Source organism: Bolinopsis microptera, chromosome 4, assembly GCF_026151205.1.
Source record: "Bolinopsis microptera isolate Bmic1 chromosome 4, MBARI_Bmic_1.0, whole genome shotgun sequence".
Classification (NCBI taxonomy): Eukaryota; Metazoa; Ctenophora; class Tentaculata; order Lobata; family Bolinopsidae; genus Bolinopsis; species Bolinopsis microptera.
In genome coordinates, this window is record NC_087075.1 from 5,467,791 (window position 1) to 5,485,516 (window position 17,726).

General features: G+C 38.0%; 3 protein-coding genes across 3 annotated transcripts; all 3 read right to left on the minus strand.

The window, feature by feature from the left end:
* Positions 1–432: 432 nt before the first annotated feature.
* On the minus strand, positions 433–16,404 carry LOC134814457 (heterogeneous nuclear ribonucleoprotein U-like). Its single transcript, XM_063822577.1, has 16 exons — positions 16,257–16,404; positions 14,300–14,710; positions 13,974–14,021; positions 13,789–13,860; positions 13,357–13,381; positions 4,745–4,883; positions 4,394–4,548; positions 3,937–4,122; positions 3,702–3,813; positions 3,310–3,472; positions 2,957–3,093; positions 2,497–2,720; positions 2,195–2,361; positions 1,741–1,943; positions 1,368–1,501; positions 433–1,093 (listed from the first exon to the last, which is right to left on the minus strand). The coding sequence occupies exons 1-16, from the start codon at positions 16,386–16,388 to the stop codon at positions 1,017–1,019; spliced, it is 2,385 nt and encodes a 794-aa protein (XP_063678647.1). The 5' UTR covers positions 16,389–16,404; the 3' UTR covers positions 433–1,016.
* Positions 5,245–8,207, minus strand: LOC134814456 (double-stranded RNA-specific editase Adar-like). Its single transcript, XM_063822576.1, has one exon. It carries the CDS (start codon positions 8,157–8,159, stop codon positions 5,724–5,726), a length of 2,436 nt encoding a protein of 811 aa, XP_063678646.1. The 5' UTR covers positions 8,160–8,207; the 3' UTR covers positions 5,245–5,723.
* Positions 8,982–10,941, minus strand: LOC134814458 (double-stranded RNA-specific editase B2-like). The gene has a single exon (XM_063822578.1). The coding sequence runs from the start codon at positions 10,882–10,884 to the stop codon at positions 9,049–9,051; it is 1,836 nt and encodes a 611-aa protein (XP_063678648.1). The 5' UTR covers positions 10,885–10,941; the 3' UTR covers positions 8,982–9,048.
* Positions 16,405–17,726: the final 1,322 nt, after the last annotated feature.

Sequence of the window (17,726 nt, forward strand, 5' to 3'; positions counted from 1 at the left end):
TTAGATGTCTTTTTAAGGGACCGTTCACATAAACATATATCATTAGTTTTTTATTGCAAATTCTTCTTCCTAAGAACTAAAAATTATTATACATACCTATTGTGTGGAAGCGACATCAACGTAATCATAACGATGTATGTGAAGATCTCCAATTTTGATAAATTTGGTACCAAAAGTTGCCTCTAAAGTGTGAATAATACAAATTCACCGTGCAGCACGATAAGCTGTATGTGCAATGCAAATGTGGGCTTCCTGTGCATTGCAAGTTTGTAAAATAGACGAAAAATGAACATTTTCGCGCACGAGTTTTCAACCTTAGACATGACCTAAAATGCCGAAATATTTTCAAATACTTTTGGTACCAAACTTATAATATTTGGAGGACCATATTTTTTAAAAAATTTTTAAAATTCACACAATTAAAACATACAATTTTATCAAATTACTTAAAACGGTATGATGATATTAATACAGGGCAACATGGAAACAAAATGTAGATATAGAATCAACTACAGCCACAAAAGGCCCACTAAAACATTAACAAATAATAAAATATATTCTGCCACAAACTCGGCTTATCGTGTTGTTACCCTGCTCAGAAATGAAACATCTATTTATATAACGTCCAGAAACGGATTTAATATCTGATGGTATGATGCTGCCTGAAAATGGCCATAAACCGAGTTTTTGTTAATGGGTATTAACCGTCATTGTACACCGATAAGCTAAACGTATCTTGAAATGAAAACAGATATATTGATTCGGCCAAAATAAAGCTTCCTCCAACGACGTGTATTTCAAGCACTAAAATGTAAAAGCTGAATTATAAATTGGATTCAGTAATAAGACGATCATGGCTAGTCTGTCTAGTAATAAGTTACTCTTCTTTCATTATTATATGACATAACATGGTTATTGGTCTCGTCAGGTGAGATTAGACACAAAACAGGAGGTTGTTTCACGGGTATTTCAGGTATTTCAGGTATGTTGAGTGTAGAAAGAGTGTCGGAGACAATTTACCATCTGCCTCTGTTGTTGTAACCCCCTCTGTTGTTGTTGTTGTTGTTATGGTAACCACCTCTGTACCCTCCACCTGGAGAGAAAGGAATGTTTGAGGAATTCTAACTTAAAGTAGCGTTAATATTGGGTACTGTTTGGGAGTTGGTGGACACTAGACATTGTGACAGACATTTTCTTGTAATATGGAAGAATATCAACAATACCTCCCCACCAGTAGCCACGTCCATGATTCAGTATAATATCTGCCTTCCCACTAGACATATATTCAGTATAATATGTATAAATAACTCTCCAACTAATAGGAAAGTTGTTTCTCAGGACATATTGTTATTTAAACTGTAACTAACCTTGTCCGCCTCCGTACCCGCCTCTGTGACCTCCGCCTCTTCCACCACCGTACCCTCCACTTCCACCGTACCCTCCTCCGTGCCCACCTCCTCCTCCTCCTCTTCCGCCTCCATACGGACTGTATCTGTTATCTCTGAGGGTGAAACATGTTAGATAAGAGTTATTATTGTTTAGAGGATTTTGTTGCATTTTTTTGTGTTGGTTATTTTTGCATTGATTCTGTTTCTTTCACCATGTTATGAAGTATAAAACACTTTTCTTCTGATATCAATCCTAGGGTAAAACCACAAGAGCAGATCAGTGCAACAAATTTTCAAAAAAGTTATTTTCACAGCTACGAAACTTGAACACCTAACCCCGCCAAGAATTAACCTGTAGTTGTTATAAGCCTTGTAGTTGTTGTTACCGCCACCTCCTCTATAGTTGTTATTGTTGTTATAGTAACCGCCTCGGCCCCCGTGATGGTAAGGACCTGATCTTCTCCTCCGGTTCTTTTTCAGCCAGTTCTGTCCGTCCAAGTTGTAGACTTTAACTCTTTCAGCTACCTCTTCTACCGTGGACTCCGGGTATATCACCTGGTTAAGTTTTGAGGTGAACTGTAAATTATAACTTCGTCTTGTTGAATATAAAAGATAGTCACGCTTCTGAGGAGATGGATGTTTGACTTAATGTTTGAGTGAGACTGTATTTTTTGAGTTTTGAGATACATTAGTAAAAGTAGAGTCAAGGTCAGGAGAACGGAATGGTTATGTACCGAAGATTTTGTACCAATTGCAAAATAATCATGGGAATTGAGTAATTGGCAAGGGAAAAACTATGTTCTTACCTCAGAGACTTGTTCAGGGCAGGCTGGTATGGTTAGATAAGCTTTCATCTCGTTCTGAAGATCTTTAGGTAGCTCCTCGTGTCGCTCTGCTTCTGCGATAGCTTCAGAACGCTCTTTAAGTGTGTCTTCAGATGGGATTATTGCAACAGCTCTCTTCTTGTAGCCTCCTAGTAGGGGTGACAGTTAGTGGGGGATAAACATGTGTGACGTCACGTTAAGGAGAATGTGAAGGAGATGGAAAAGTTTATTTGCACTCTAGAGAATATGACATCATGAAGTGATATCACAAACTTCAAACTAACCATTAAAATAGTTAAGTTTCCTCCTCTGTGCGGCTGACTGACAGTTATGTTGATCTATAATGTAGTTCCTGGCTCTCCTTCCCGCCAGATCGAATACTATTCGCAACATATTCTCCGCGTGGTTTATCATCCCGTATCCCATTCTCCCGTTCTTTGTCTTTTTCCGTGCTTCCACCGCATCGTTCATCCTCTTCAGGATGTACGACGTACCGAGGATGTTGTAGCTGAAAGTTATTTTAGTTAGAATTAGTGTTTAGTAGTGACTCGCAGGGTCTGAATTCTGATACATAATAGAACATAAACCTTGAGAATTTAACATCGAGAATAACTATAAGTGCAGCAAATCAACTGCACGCATCTGCAATATGCAAATACAAAACTTAAAACGACCATAGCCAAAGGACATAAATAACCAAGAAAACATCAAAACAAAGTCTCCAAGTATTAGTTGGCAACTAACTGTTTATCAGGGTTTTCAGCGACGTGTTTCTTAACGTAAGTAGTCTTGCCAGCACTGGGGAATCCTATCATCATCACCACCTCACATTCCTCACGAGATTCCGGAGCTACGGGTCCCCGAACTTTGTCTTCGTGCTCCTGGTTTGCAGAAGAAATTAGAGGATAATGCGAACGGTTGAACAAAAAAACCGAGAATGTTTATTGTTTAAAGAAAAATGTTTATAGTGATAGCTCAATGACATATAAATCATGAGATATAGCTAACAATTCACATGCGACAGCTAATAAAGTATTAAAGCCATATATTACGTAACAAAAAAAGAAAAAGGTCGCCCAACCATCATTTTAAAGTACCTGCATGTACGTGTAGCCCTCAGGAAGGAAGACATCCTCTCCAGATTCAGTAGTCAGAGTGAAGGGCATGTTCCTGATACCTAGACTTGGGAACAGAGTCGTATCTTGCATTGTTTTTGGTAGGGGGATCGCCTCTCCTACTGACTCTCCGTTCACGTAGAAACTAGGGGAAGACGGACGTTACGTTAAATGGTAAATTGGAGGCATGTAAAGATGGATGTGTTCTCATCAAGTGCCCCCCCCCCCCCCTCCCCCCTGGCCCTCAAGTTCAGATCACCAAATATCGTACTTTCGAATCGATTCAATAAGTGGCTTGGACCAAATGGTCACAAAAAACAGCATAAGTCACACTTCAGCTGGGGAAATGAGAAATAAACGTTTTATATCTTTACCTGACGTTGAGCTCATCAAAATCAATAGCAACAGTAACAATGTCTTTTTCTTTGAGCGTTGACGTTTCTTCTTTAAAGTACTGATCGACCGCACCGTCAATATACTTCTTCCCTGAAAAAATCAGTCAATCAGACAAGATAACAACAATATGTTCACTAACTAGCCTATTAAATTTTGGATACAAGAATAATAGTCGGACGAAGCTATTATAGATTGTAATTTGATCCGACTCACCGAAGTTATCAATACAGACACTCTTATCATCCATGCCCGGTACAATACTGGCAGCCTGGGTGCTAAAACCAATCCTGAACTGATGTTTCTCAACCCCAAAGTTCTCGTAACTCCTGCACTCCAACTTCTCCTTGATAGTTGCGCCGTAACACACTTTACCGCTAGATACTCCGTATGTGGTGCGACCTGAGATTGGGAAGATTATTAATTGTTTTTAATATTAATTGTTTTAATCTTATTAATGTATTGTTTTTATGTTTATGTTGGCGGCTTCTTTCAGATCGCTTTTACAGGAATTAAGAATTTAAAGACCTCAAACAGTTTCCCAGTCAAACTGACGTAAAATACAAAGTAGTAATTCAGCGATCTTAGTAAAAAGGAATAAGAATATAAACAGAATATAAAAGTACATTTGTTGGCCAGAAATCAGCTGAACTAAAAACATAAAGTATGTTACCACAAGTCCAGAGTTGAGAGAATCCAGACTCGACCCTGTTTGAGCCAGTCATTCCTTTGTCTTCAATCTTAAGGAACACGTCAGAGTTGTAGAAGTCCAGAGCTACTCTCTCTTCGTCTATTTCTGGTCCTTTGTCTTCAGGAGGAGGGGGCTTGCTGGAACAGATTGAGAGTTTTACATTTTACTTTAAACTATTTTATTAAATAGTGCATATCAGTATTATATGCTTGTATTACCAATAATATTGGCGTAACAGAACAGCATTCTAATTCTGGTACATCTCCTAAGAGTTTAAAAGTGGTTGGTATATCTCATAATCAGCACAAGTTTTGCAACGAACAAAAGACTTACCTCTCCCTGTTGGGGGTCCTGGACGGGTAGCTGCTGTACGTGGTCTTCTGCTCGTTGTTATTAGTGTACGTGGTCTGGGGCTTATCAGTAGCTTTCTCTGTTGCTGTGTCGGACGATTCCGCTGCTTCCATCGGTTCATCTGAAATAATTTGTTGAGAGGACTGAGGAATTATTCTCTTGGACATCTCATTTCCGCTTCAGTAATTTAGGCGGGCAGTCGTACTCAGTGTATCAACTTAATTATTTGGAGAAAGATTTTAGCGCGCGCCGCGCATATTGATGATATGAAATGTGGTACTTTTCATTTAAATGGGCCGAATTTTGAAGGTTAAACTTAGAGCATCCAGCAAGTTTGAATGCGAACACTAGTAGAGATTTAAATTAAACATTTATTGCAATTTGTATCCGTTTTTTGGAATTTATGTTCGAGAACGTGATTAAATGCAGCCCGAATATAACCTACGCTAGATGTTTGATTCAATAAAGAGACTGTGGTAAGCGTACAGAAATTTTAATAAAATAATGTGTAATAAATTGTTGTGTAATAAGTCAGATATTCACGATCACTGAAAACAGTACCATGGGATCTAGTTGAACATCATTTCCGTTTCCAGGGAGAAAGCTTAGTTATAGTGCATTATTTAACTTGGGCCCTAAATCTGGGTCAAGTTTTGTGCCAAGAATTGACCATTCTGTCAAACAATTTTGTGAGTGGATCAAAAACTGGCAAAACTTAAACAAAAATATAGATTATTAATCTTAATGGGTGGTAATAAGCCCAAGAAGTTTTTGTGAGATAACAATCACAGATAAACAGCTTCCTAGTTTTGAAAAATGGTCCATCCCGGTCTGAAAAGTCAAGATGGTTATTTCTTGTAGCCATCTTTGACACACTTAAGGTAAAGCTACAATTGGACTCTTTACTTTAAATTTGTTACGTGGAATAATAATTTAACACTTCACACAAAAGTTTTTAACTTTAAACGATATCAATACTTTCGTCAACCTTAAAAACTTCAGTGTTCACAGATTTAGCAGGCCAAGCTCCCAGCTTAGCTTTGGAAAAAGCGTTGTTGATACTGAGCTTTACAGCGTGATACTCATCAGCTAACGCCTTACACGCAAAGTAAGTGGACGGAATCTCCTTCCCGACCTTTTGACACAATTTAGTGTACAACCCAAACCCTGCTATCTTAGAAAGCTGGCTTGGACGCATTGATTCTCGGATTTTCTTAGCGTTAGCAAGCTTTTTCTCATAGTACTCCACGTCGTCCTGACAGTCTGCGTGTATGACTGACACGTGGTCACTATCGTTAATAGCCATACCCTCAGGGCTTTTAATAACCTCCCATTGCCCAGAGGACAGAGCCCAACCTGACATATTGTTCATTTTATCATTCCCGTTATACAATATCCGAGGAGGCCGCACTGAGTATGTCTCAATATCAGGCTTAGTTATCTTGTAAGGAAGTGGAACTTTGTAGATCTGCGCTTCAATCCGCTCGTATAGCGCCCGGGTTACAGCCGGAACGGACAGAAAGAAGGACTTGTACAGCATGTATTTCTGTATGTATACCGGGTCTAGGAACTGCGAGAGAAGGGCACCTTGTAGCCCCGCTATGTTACAAACAGCTAGTTTATCTGAAGGACATGCTATCACATGTTTTGCCTGGCCTCTCTTTTCTATGAGTTCCTCAGTTAGGTATTTGTTGCCGTTGGAACACCTGAACTGCATTGCTCCTGGGTTACCTTGTGTGACATGGGAGGTTGCTCGCACACTGTTTCTCTTGTTGGGGTTCCGTTCTGATTTTTTAGAGGTGCTCTCTATCACTAGGGCATCTCCAGTAGGTGGCACATTCTTCAACATCACAACCTTGTATTTAAACATGATACGGTATTTATCAGAACCCTCTATTTTCTCCAGAATACTATCTTTACCATCAATAGCCTTGTCTAACTCTCCAAATAAATACAGCCTAAACGCTCGGATTGCTAAGATCTCCGCGTGCCAGTCATGAATAACGGAACCGTTTTGTTTCAGTCTTTTAGCATCCACAGAACCTGTTCCCACTCCCACAGAGATAACCTCGTAATCTTCAGCTGTGGAACCCTCTCCGCTCTGCAGTAAAATACCTGCCACATTGAACGTCGAGATGAAATCTTTACAGACTTTCTCAGTCTTCTGGTCGATTGTCTGAAATACCTTGGCAGCTAGTTTATCTTGAAGAGTTTCTAGTTTACCGGGGTCATCAAAGGTATTATCAGCTCCCTCAATCCCTTCCTCTTGCACTCTCATAAACTTGGGAGGTTTCACCTCAAAGTGCTTCAAACAAGTGTACACAACCAGCTCCTTGGCTTTCTTCTTATTGGCAGCCACCTCCTCAAACACCTGCTCGCCTACCTTGAGAGTTGCTTTGTACACGGTCCGGGGTGGTTTACTGGGTGAAACCAGCAGAGGATCATCCAGCAGAAACTCAGCGTGAACACTGTACAGTTTCATGAGGTACACTGTAACGTCTCCTTGGATCTTAGTTTTGTACTCCCCCGCTCCTGGGTTCAGTCTGAACTCTCTCATTACTGTTACCTGTTCTAGAAGGTCTCCGTTGAGGTGTGATGTCATCTCGGAGAAGCCATCAGGGGTGATATGTTGGAGTGCAGCGTATCCTGCCTCGTGTTTTGCAACTTTCTCGTTAGGACCAGCCCCTACGAACACTTGGTTGTTGTGAGAAGGACAGGTTAGGGTTACGATCCAGCGGTTAGACAGGCCCACATACTTGTTAGTGGCAACAGTTTCAAATGTAGCACCAGGGAATATGTCTACTATTGCTTGAGCGGGGTGTTTACCCGCCACAGATTTGATCTCTGGTACAGATAGTGTGATGCCACCTCTAACTCTACCTCTACCCCGGTCACCTGTACCCCGACCACTTACACCACCACGTCCACCACTATCACCACCAAACCCTCCTCCTCCTCTACCGCCTCTCTGGTATCCTCCCCTGCCTCCCCTACCACCACCCCTTACTCCTGAACCACGGCTGAATTTAGAAGCCTGAAACCCACTGTCCCCGCTATAAGGACGTTTGGGGGCCGAGGAGTGGTTCAACAGCAGAGAGGTTTTAGGCACAGTTTGAGCTGCAGCTTCTGCATCCAAATCCTCCTGCAATATCATCGACCCTGATGGCCTTTTGTGTTTGTTATAGTTGATAGCAGGAGTTCTGGCAGGAAATGCGCTCGGTACTTGGGAGCTATATCCCGAGTACTGGTTATCTGGGTAAGGGTTTGAGTATTGGGGCTCGGCTGTGTAGCTTGGGGCGGCATAGCTTGGAGCGGCATAACTCGGGGTAGCATGGTAATCTGCTGCGCTACCCCCACCATAATATCCATCTGCTCCATCGTAACCATAGTTTGCCATGATTACCTTGAAACTGATTAGATTTGTTAGGTCATTTCAAAACGAAGCCTGTCCGCTTTGGATGCATTGATTTAAACCAAATTTTGGAACTTGCTATATGAATAATATGATTTCAAGACTTTTAAAAAATCATTTTTAATCGTTCAAATTCAATTGAATAACTTTAATACGTTAAAATGCATTGAAATTATACCGATTAAACTCAATAGTCAATACCGATATAATTGTAACATTTGTATCCGCATTTTGATGTTTATAATTCCGAAAAAGTCACAAAAAGTCAGTGGCTTTTTGAAATTGTTTAATATTTTTATTTAGGTCTTTTCCAGACACTCTCAAGCAAATTCTGTTTTTAGCATCCAAAGCAAGGAAAGGCTAAATGAATATCATAACAGAATTTGCAACAAATTACATCCAAGTAAAGCAAACTATATTTAAATTGTTTCTGAAAGTTATACACAGTACAATTGTGTAATGTCATAACATTCTGAAACTGAATTAAATCAATGAATAATAAACTCATTATCAAGTTGTATATATCAAGTTAAATTAATTCATTAGTGTATTATCTGAATTTTGGATAAAGAAAATGAAGCGACATATCACCATGAACATAAGATATCATGTGACTATCTACTTAATTCTCTTAATTAGCTTTCTAATAGCACATGATGAGCTTACTAATTGTGTGATGATGATTTATAATTAATCAATAATATCTCAAATCTGCTAGCTAGCATCACCTGTCAATCTTTATGTACATTTTACTAGAAAACCGATATGGATTTAATCAATTTGAATGAATATACATTTTGTCATAAATTCCGACAGCGATTCAGCAAAAAAGTGGTTGATCAATTTAAGTCTTAGCTTTGATTATATGTACTTATTATTCAGAAGTTAGACTATTTAAATTGCCTGTATCAGCAGGTTTTAAGGGCCAGTTTCCTAACCCAGCATCAGCAAAGGCTTGCTTAACTTTCAACTTAGCAATTTGGTATGTAGCTGCATTAACTTTACCAACACAGTAAGACAATGGAATGTCTTTACCAAGACCTTTCAAAGCAGCATTAAATTTTTCGAAAAACCTACTTTTGCACAGCATACTGGGTACCAGCAATCTCTCAATTTCCTTAGCAACTTCCAATTTTCTCTTAAAGAAGTCTATATCACTTTCAGAACTGTTTTGCATAGAGAGCCTTGGAATTTGACTAAGCGCTTTGCCTTCCGGAAGCTTGATGACCTCCCAACTGTTTTCAGTGTTTTGACAGTCAACCCAACCTGCGAATTTCCCATACATTTTATCAACAGGAAGTTTGCTGGAGGCGGTTACAAACTCGGGATTATTCACTTGAAAGGGAGGCGGAATGTCAATGAGGTGCTGCTCAATGCGCTCATAGAACGAGCGCTTTAGCACATCCTGACAAACCGCCACTGTTTTTTGCAGAACATATTTGGTAACAAACACTGGTAACATCAGCTGAGACAGAAGGCCTCCCTGAATACCCACAATATTACGCAATGTTAACTTGTCTGCGGGACTAACAAATGCAGGTTTATAGCGCCCAGTGTCTACCTGAAAGTGAGTATCACAGACAAACTTGAGCCCTTTGGGTTGGCCAGACTTAATAATAGGTATCGCATATTGCAGTGCACCAGGTTTATCTTGCTGGCAGTTCAAGATATGTTTGATGTTAGCACGTTTTGGTAATGAGTTGAAAACCAGCGCGTCACCAGATGGAGGATGGTTCAGTATCATCATAACTCTGTAGTTATCTTTCAACTTAAACAAACCTGACTCCACATCCTTCTCAACAAACAACTCGTTTGAACTATGTGTATCATGGACTATCAAATTGTTTATCTGATTGTAGAGGGCCAATTTGAAGGCTCTCAAAGCAAGAATCTCAGCGTTACAGTCATGTAACACGGTTCCAGTGGAGATCAAGCCATCACTGTTAATTGTATCACCTCCAGTTGCAACAGCTATTAGCCCAGATCGCTTGACTTCTGCGTGTTTTGTGTCATGAAGATAAATACCAGCCATGTTTCGAAACCGGAGTAAAGATTTGGGAAGACCGTGAGTTTTCTCTTTCAAAGTTTTGTACATTAGTTCCATTAAACTGTCTTCAAAAGTCGCAGCCTTCAAGGTTGGCACAACAATATTTACATCCCTGTTTTTGAGTGTCTTGATGCAGGTTATGGCGACTGCTTCCTTTGCTTTTTTCTTACTGGACGCAAATTCCTCAAAGTTGTATCCTTGCACTGCAACAGATGCTTTCCATAAAGGTGTCTTATTCACATGGATCTGGACTGGCTCAGTGAACTTAACTCCTGGCCCGAATATTCTGATAACATAACCCACCACATCAGAAATACCCTCCACCTGCAAATCCCTCTGAGTATCTGATGGCAGAGTGTACCTTATCATTTTTTCACTGCCTGGGATTTCGAAAAATTTCAACGCTGCAGTAGCGGCCACGTTTTTAGCCAACTTCTCCAACCTTCCTTTACCACTGAACTCTATATTGTTTTTGGAGGGCAGGGTAAGACTGACATTAAATTCCTTGCCTGAAGTGTTATCACTCGGTTTGCTCACAGAAACAAGTTCAAATTTGTGGCGGGGGAAAAAGTCTGACAAACATTTGACAGGTAGTCTCCCTGCTGCTGTTTTGTGAGGTCCTCTACCAGACTTTGTGGGTCTACCTCCGGGCTGCTTCAACATTCTAGAAACTTTTAACTCGGTCAGATAATATAAGTAAGCTTACCTAAGATACTTTTTTACTTCTTTAATATATGTGTTTTTTTTGTAAATAAATGTGTTTTACAAAGTACTTTGAAATTGGCGAATTACCGTTACACTTGGGCCCATTCAGATTTGTTTTCATGAATAAATAAAAGGGCTTCAGGCACAATATATAAATTGAGCTTGATAAGTATTTTGATATTTAAGTACATTTTGTATACGTCATGAAGAGAATAAAAATAAATGGAGGGTATGAATGATTGGATTGATTTTGTACGTCATCAAGGCAAAAGCTAGCTGAATTACCATTATATTATATTACATTTTGAAAAGTATGACAATTATTGTTATTTTAGAAAACTATTGTTGTTTTTATTATTGTCTCAAATACAAATTAATATCGGACTTTTATTTATTATCATTCAGAATTGGCAATGGTTGTTGCTTCCAAAAATGTAAATCATTCCCCACTTCATTTTTACTGAATGATTCCTTCCCATTAAACACTAACTGAAACTAATGCACAGCAAATGGCCTCTTCAACAAGTTATGGCTTTATGGCTTTAAAAGTTAAAGATAGAACAAAAAAGCACTAAAAATCGACGACGAGGAAGAAAAACAAATGGGTATCGGCTGGTTGGGCTGGGGCCGCCGCAAGATCCCCATCTTGAAACCTACCCATGGACATGAAACTCTGAAAATAACTTGTTAGAATTGTGTATAATTTTAATCTCATTATATCATGCATTGCACACATCCTCACTTCTTCAATTATTCTTATGAAGACTAAAGGGAATTAGGTGACTTCAAAGGTTCTCTTATAATCTCAGAACCTTGTATAACCAAGAATACCAAAGCAAAGGCAAATAATAATCTCAGAACTAATATTTTCAAACAAAATATAATCAAACATTCAAAAACTCAGTCGACAGATACTAGAAGAAAGTATAAAGTTGAGAAGTATCAACTGTTTAGTAGTATTACTTTACCTTGCCCTGGTGAAGCGAGTGGTTCATGCGACGCCAGCGATCACACAAACGGAGGCAAAGCTACCTGCGAGTGAAGTGTTAAGTGCTGCGCGTTAGCACTGGGGAGCGCTTGTGCGCTGAAAGCACAAGCGCGTGAGGAGAGGAAGATGGTTGATGACGAGCAGCTCATGTTGTTACCATGACAACATTGTTACCCCGCGTTACCAACGCCCTGTCGACAGGATTGTCTCGCGCCGCATTGGCGCCCTTGTGTGCCAAAACTTATTGCGCCACCTTTGCGCCCATGTGTGCTAAAACTATTTTCACCTAACTATCTCTTACCGTCCTTATTTTGTATCTTTATAATTGAATTTATTGTGTATTTTTTGCACACAAAACTTTGTTCCTGCCTTGAATTCTGATCCAGTCTAGTTAATGAGGTGAGTAATGGGTGGAAAATGGTATTAATAAATGTAACAAAATATTAATAGATTTAAAATGAATTAAATGAAAGACAAATCACGTAGGACTTATTTGCAAACTTGTAACACTAATAAGGTAAGATTTGTAATTTTAGGTTACGAAAGCGTGTAATTATTTATAAGTTGTGACACATTTAGCATTATGAACATTTTCGTGAAAATTTTAGTGTGGTGATTTTAAATCATTTGCCTCCGTTCAAATACCGGAAATATTAAGGGGTCACCAAATTTGCAGCTTCCACGCATCAAAGTTTATCATTTTTCATTATAATTTAGCATTATCCCGTCATCAGACCTTACCAAAACAGGATGTAATAACCAGAGATTTGAGAATTTCTTCCAAAAACTTGGTCAACTTTTTAACGATATTGAAGGACCCAAAAACCAGTCCTTTGCTTTTGGCATATGATTACCTCAATTTAGCCGTGGTCAATAAATAATGTCGCAAATAACAAACTCTGGGATGAAACATGGACACGACCAATCTCCTACACAGTAAGGAATGACCTTATTTACGAGAATCTATATTATAAATAGGGACTGTATCAGCAAGATTGCACAAGTCTACTACGTCTGCAGGGGTGAAGAAGATAGGTAGGGATAACTGTCAATAATACAGTTACAAAATTGTTGCGATCAATTGTGATAAGTTATCTGCACCATGTTCCCGATCTTAAATTTATAGTCACACTGGGCCGGGCCCTAACATGAAAACTGTATAACAATTCACATTCTCAATTTCCGTCTTTTTATTTGGCAAATTTTTGAATACAACATGACGTAACAATTTATGTTTTCATAATGGTTTAAAATTTCATATTTCTATCAAATATATTAGGTATTATGAATTTTACCATTTTAGCGATCCTTGTAGTGTAATTCATATTAGTTTATTTGGTCTGTGCTTATTTGCGTTTATTTTTCCATGTAACAACTGATTGACAAGATGGCAGCATAACATGCAGATTACATGTAAAAAGATAATTAATTAATTAACTCACCAGTTTTAGTTTCAGCTACAGTCTCCTGGGAGATAATGGATTTAATTAATTTAATTAATAATTAATAATTAATATTAATAATAATAATAATTAAATAAAAAAAATTATCGTTGAATAATTTATGTGATTTGAACTATTTAACGTTAATTGCTCAGAATAGAGTTAAATGGAGAAGTATGCAAATTGCATGACTTTTGTTTTGAGAAAGATTAGGGGACAGAAATGTTTACTTTGTTTACTATCTGTTTCTTAGAGCTTTTGTTTATATAATTAATAATTGTGAAAACATGTTACTTTAAACTGCCAGTGTATTTTTTCTTAGAGAGATTATTTAAAAATACTAACAACTTTTAAAATCGCTAATATATTATGACACTGGTCCTTATAACATGTAATCGAATCTAACTATCCTAGAATAAGATAACAAATAACCTTGGGTGGGGACAAATCTAGAGTCTCTGTTTTCATAACCTCATCTTCCTTGGTGTCCACAACATTCTCTTCCTGTGGTTGTTTTTAACTATTAAATTAATTTGATTAACTGAATATTATATATTGTCATGATTTAAATTCGTATATAATAATTAGTAATTATCTAATTAGTCAATCAGAGTTACCTGCTGGTCCATTTTTTCATCATCTTCATCATTACACTGCACGACGTCCTGGAAATATTATTTGTGTTCACACGTACTCAGTGAAAAGGAATTAAACTTCAGAGATTCAAACAACAAAAACTGAGGAATTTTCGAGCGCTTGTAATAAAATTAGATCACTGAACTTTCTATTCTGTTAAATCATGACAACAATTTTGTGATCTTTTCCTTGAAGTGCTAAATAGTGATTTTTTAAACCAAAAATAATATTGGAATAAATTTGAGCAATAATAGGTAGGGTTTAAGCTAATGGCCATTTAAAAAAAAAATACCGCAAGATAACTAACCTCAGCAACAGGAGCAGCTTCTTCTACTTTCATTCCCACCTCCTCTGCAACTTCTTCTGCTGCAGGTGAAGCTTCCTCGATAACTGCCGGCTCTGCAGGGATGGGTTCTTCAGCAGGGATGGGTTCTTCAGCTGGGGCTGGTTCGTCTGCAGGAGTGGGATTTTCTGCAGGAGTGGGATCTTCTGCAGGACTTGGTTCTTCAGCTATTGCCATTTCTTCAACTGGAGCTGCTTCTTCAACTGGAGCTGCTTCTTCTGCTGCCACAGATTCTTCAACTTGAGCTGCTTCTTCAACAGGAGCTGGTTCTTCTGCTGCCACAGATTCTTCTACTGGAGCTGATTCTTCTACTTCAGCTGGTTCTTCAACTTCAGCTGCCTCATCAATAGCTACATCTTCTTCCTCTTCAGCTGCCTATTTATAATTCGATTAAAAATTGGATGAACCCATCCTTAGTTTTTGAAATTGGACCTAAAATATCTCTATTCAATTTGAGGAGGAATGTTGATGTTAAAGGATGAGGGGACCTTAGAATTTACTTCCAAATATTCGCGTTTAAGTCCTGTGAAAGTGTGTAGAATCAAAAAATACGCCGGACTGTGAAATCGATAATTCGTGCAATATCACGCCGCGCTCCTATTGGCTGATAGCAATTTTGGGCTGTGACGTCACTTATGTGTTAAGACCAACGTGCGCGCGCACCCTTTGCTCGTGTCAACATTCTGTTCTGTTCTGTTTTAATTACGTCGTGTTACCTTTGGCGTTTGCGAGAGCGGTATCTTTGGTTGCACTGAATTAGTCTAAGTTACGAATAATTCTCTTTAATAATAATAGTTAAATGTAACTCAGAAAGGCTTTCTTGTAGTTGTAGTAGGTATTTCTATTTATAAATAGCTAACGTAAGTAGCATCCGCTAACTAAACCACAAACTGCTATTTTGTTTTGACTTGTTTGAAACCCGATATGGACACAATTAAAAAGAATGTATGATGTAGTAGAAGACATTTTACTAGCTGGCCCTTGGCGCCTCTAGTCCTATCTGAGTACGCACGTGCGGTTTGACACTGCGCGTGTACCGGCCTTTAGTTGTATACTCATTTATAATTTACCGTTTTAGTTTGCTGTGACTTGAGTGTAAAGCGTAACGAATGTGGATGTGTTCGTCTGCTATGCTTGGTATAATATTGCTTGGTGTAATAGTTGCAAATCTTGCTTACGTTATAAGTAGTGTCACATAGTGAGTTAGAACTTAAAAGCTTGGTGCTTGTCCAACTGGAATGAAGACATGCATTTCATACCTACCCGATCCATTTTTATTAGGACCGTGTTGTGTTGATATGACATGTTGATATATCAACTGTGGTACGAAACAGGGAGTTGCTAGGTGTTACGTTGGGAGCTATAAATATACATAATTTACATGCCTTTCTGTGTGACTTCAATCTTATTCCAGGTGTATCTCGGCTCATGGTTATCGTAGGGTGATAATTCATTTTTCAACCGGTCATAAAAAGTCTCCTCTCCATTGGTTATAGGCTCGTTAGTATCGTAAATTGTTAATTTATTCTTAATTAGTAATTTAGTTGGCCCGCACGCTCATTTTACCTGTATTTCTATATGCGCGGATCAGAGCAACTCACATAATTGACGTCACAGGTTCAAATTGTTTTGGCTGGATATCTCGGCGTGCGAATGAAATACAACTTTGCGGATTTCACTAAAGTGGTTTATACGATTAATGTAATAAAAGGATTTGTACGAGAAAAAAACTTTTTCTAAGGTCCCCTCATCCTTTAAACTGGCCAGGAAAAATGTCTTAATTTTTACTTTACTTTACTTCACTTTAAAGTTAAAATGGTACGTAAATGAAGTCAAACAAAGTGAAAAGTAAATTTGCGGAATGTGGTGTAGGGTAATTCACTAATTGTGTATAACAATTGAAATTAGTTATATGAAATACCTGCAACTCTTCAATCAAGCGAGAAACAAGGATTGCTTTATTGCCATTTGTTGGCAGACCTCTTGCAGAAAGCTCAGCTTTCAATTCAGCAACCTTTAGTTTTTTAACATCTGCCTCATTCAGATCAGACATCTTTCAACCTTCCTACTGCAATAAAAAGTATTAAATATCATTAATTAAATGATAAAAACCTGAACATCAAGTAGTATGAAAGTTGTTAAAAAGAAGATTTATGCATCTACTAGAATGTCAATTTATTTGGTGATCTTGATTCATATTTAGATAAACAATCAACATGTGCACGTACTAGACCATATATGGGCAATTCCACGATAACGGTAACCAGTAACAAAATAATAAAGTTTGGAGGTGGTTTGGGAGAGATAGAAAATCTTTAAGATATTTGACCATATTTTCAGGGGCAAAAAACCGTTTGTTGATATCTAGCCTAGTTTAAAAACTGTAGCGCGTCAAAGTTGGCTTAAATTTAGTGTATCTTTAGTGTGAATATCCAGTTATTTTCCGAAAGATTTTAGGGAGCTTTATTAATCGTAGAATTCAATATTTTATCCTGTATATCAACTTAGTGGGCTTCAGATAGAAGGCCAGCCTAATTTTGAGGGCAAAATTTCTTTACTTTTTGAGTGTCTTATGATCAAATTTTTCCTCTTCGCGTGTGAATAACGCTACCAAATAGTGAAAAATGTTTTACTGTGGCTACACTATAAGTCTGCTTGATTCGTAACCCTCTCTCTAACGGCAACTTTAGTCATCTATAAAGGTCAGAAAATTTCATTCGTTTTGTCACACTGGAAGTGCAAAAAGTAGGGGTAGTGTGATTCACAGGTAGCGTAATTCACAGCTTGGTAGTGTAATTTACACAGCGGAAAACTAATAAAACAAGTGGTTTAAATGCTTTGTTGTGAAATAAATTGTACTTTCAATACTTCCAGGGCAATTCCAGGGACCTATTTTCAACAAATGCCTGAAAGTGTTGGTAATTTAATCTAAATTAGGGTTCCGCCAGGGCAAAATGTGCCACTTTTAGACCTTAAATCACAAAAATAATGATTTTTAAATGGATTAGGACATCAAAATTGACTTGAAAGTGTTTTATAGTCATTGTTAGGTCTGGGAACACTTATTTGAGTAATTTAAAGGCTTATTTTCAGAAAATATCAGCAATTTGGGGCTAAAATTACCTTATTTTCTTGTCACGTAACTAAATTTTGCTCAAAAGAGCAGTGTTTTTGCCCCAAAAAATTCTAATTTTTATCAAAAACCATGTATAGAGGTATCAAATTAAAGCTCTTGATGACCTCTTCACATTAAAAACACAAAGAAGTAGTTTAGAATTGATATAAGTGATAAAATGGTCTAAAAATGGATTCATAAAGTTATAAATTTCGCCCAATTTCTGTCTAATCATGAACCTTTGAGAGCTCATAAAAAAATCATGCCACAATATTA

Coding starts and splice junctions, on each gene's coding strand:
- LOC134814456 (XM_063822576.1), bottom strand. CDS start 8,159: ATGGCAAACTATGGTTACGATGGAGCAGATGGATATTATGGTGGGGGT.
- LOC134814458 (XM_063822578.1), bottom strand. CDS start 10,884: ATGTTGAAGCAGCCCGGAGGTAGACCCACAAAGTCTGGTAGAGGACCT.
- LOC134814457 (XM_063822577.1), bottom strand. CDS start 16,388: ATGTCTGATCTGAATGAGGCAGATGTTAAAAAACTAAAGGTTGCTGAA. Junction 3,473..3,701: donor TTTGATGAGCTCAACGTCAG/GTAAAGATATAA, acceptor GTCTTCCCCTAG/TTTCTACGTGAACGGAGAGT. Junction 1,944..2,194: donor GCCCTGAACAAGTCTCTGAG/GTAAGAACATAG, acceptor AAACTTAACCAG/GTGATATACCCGGAGTCCAC.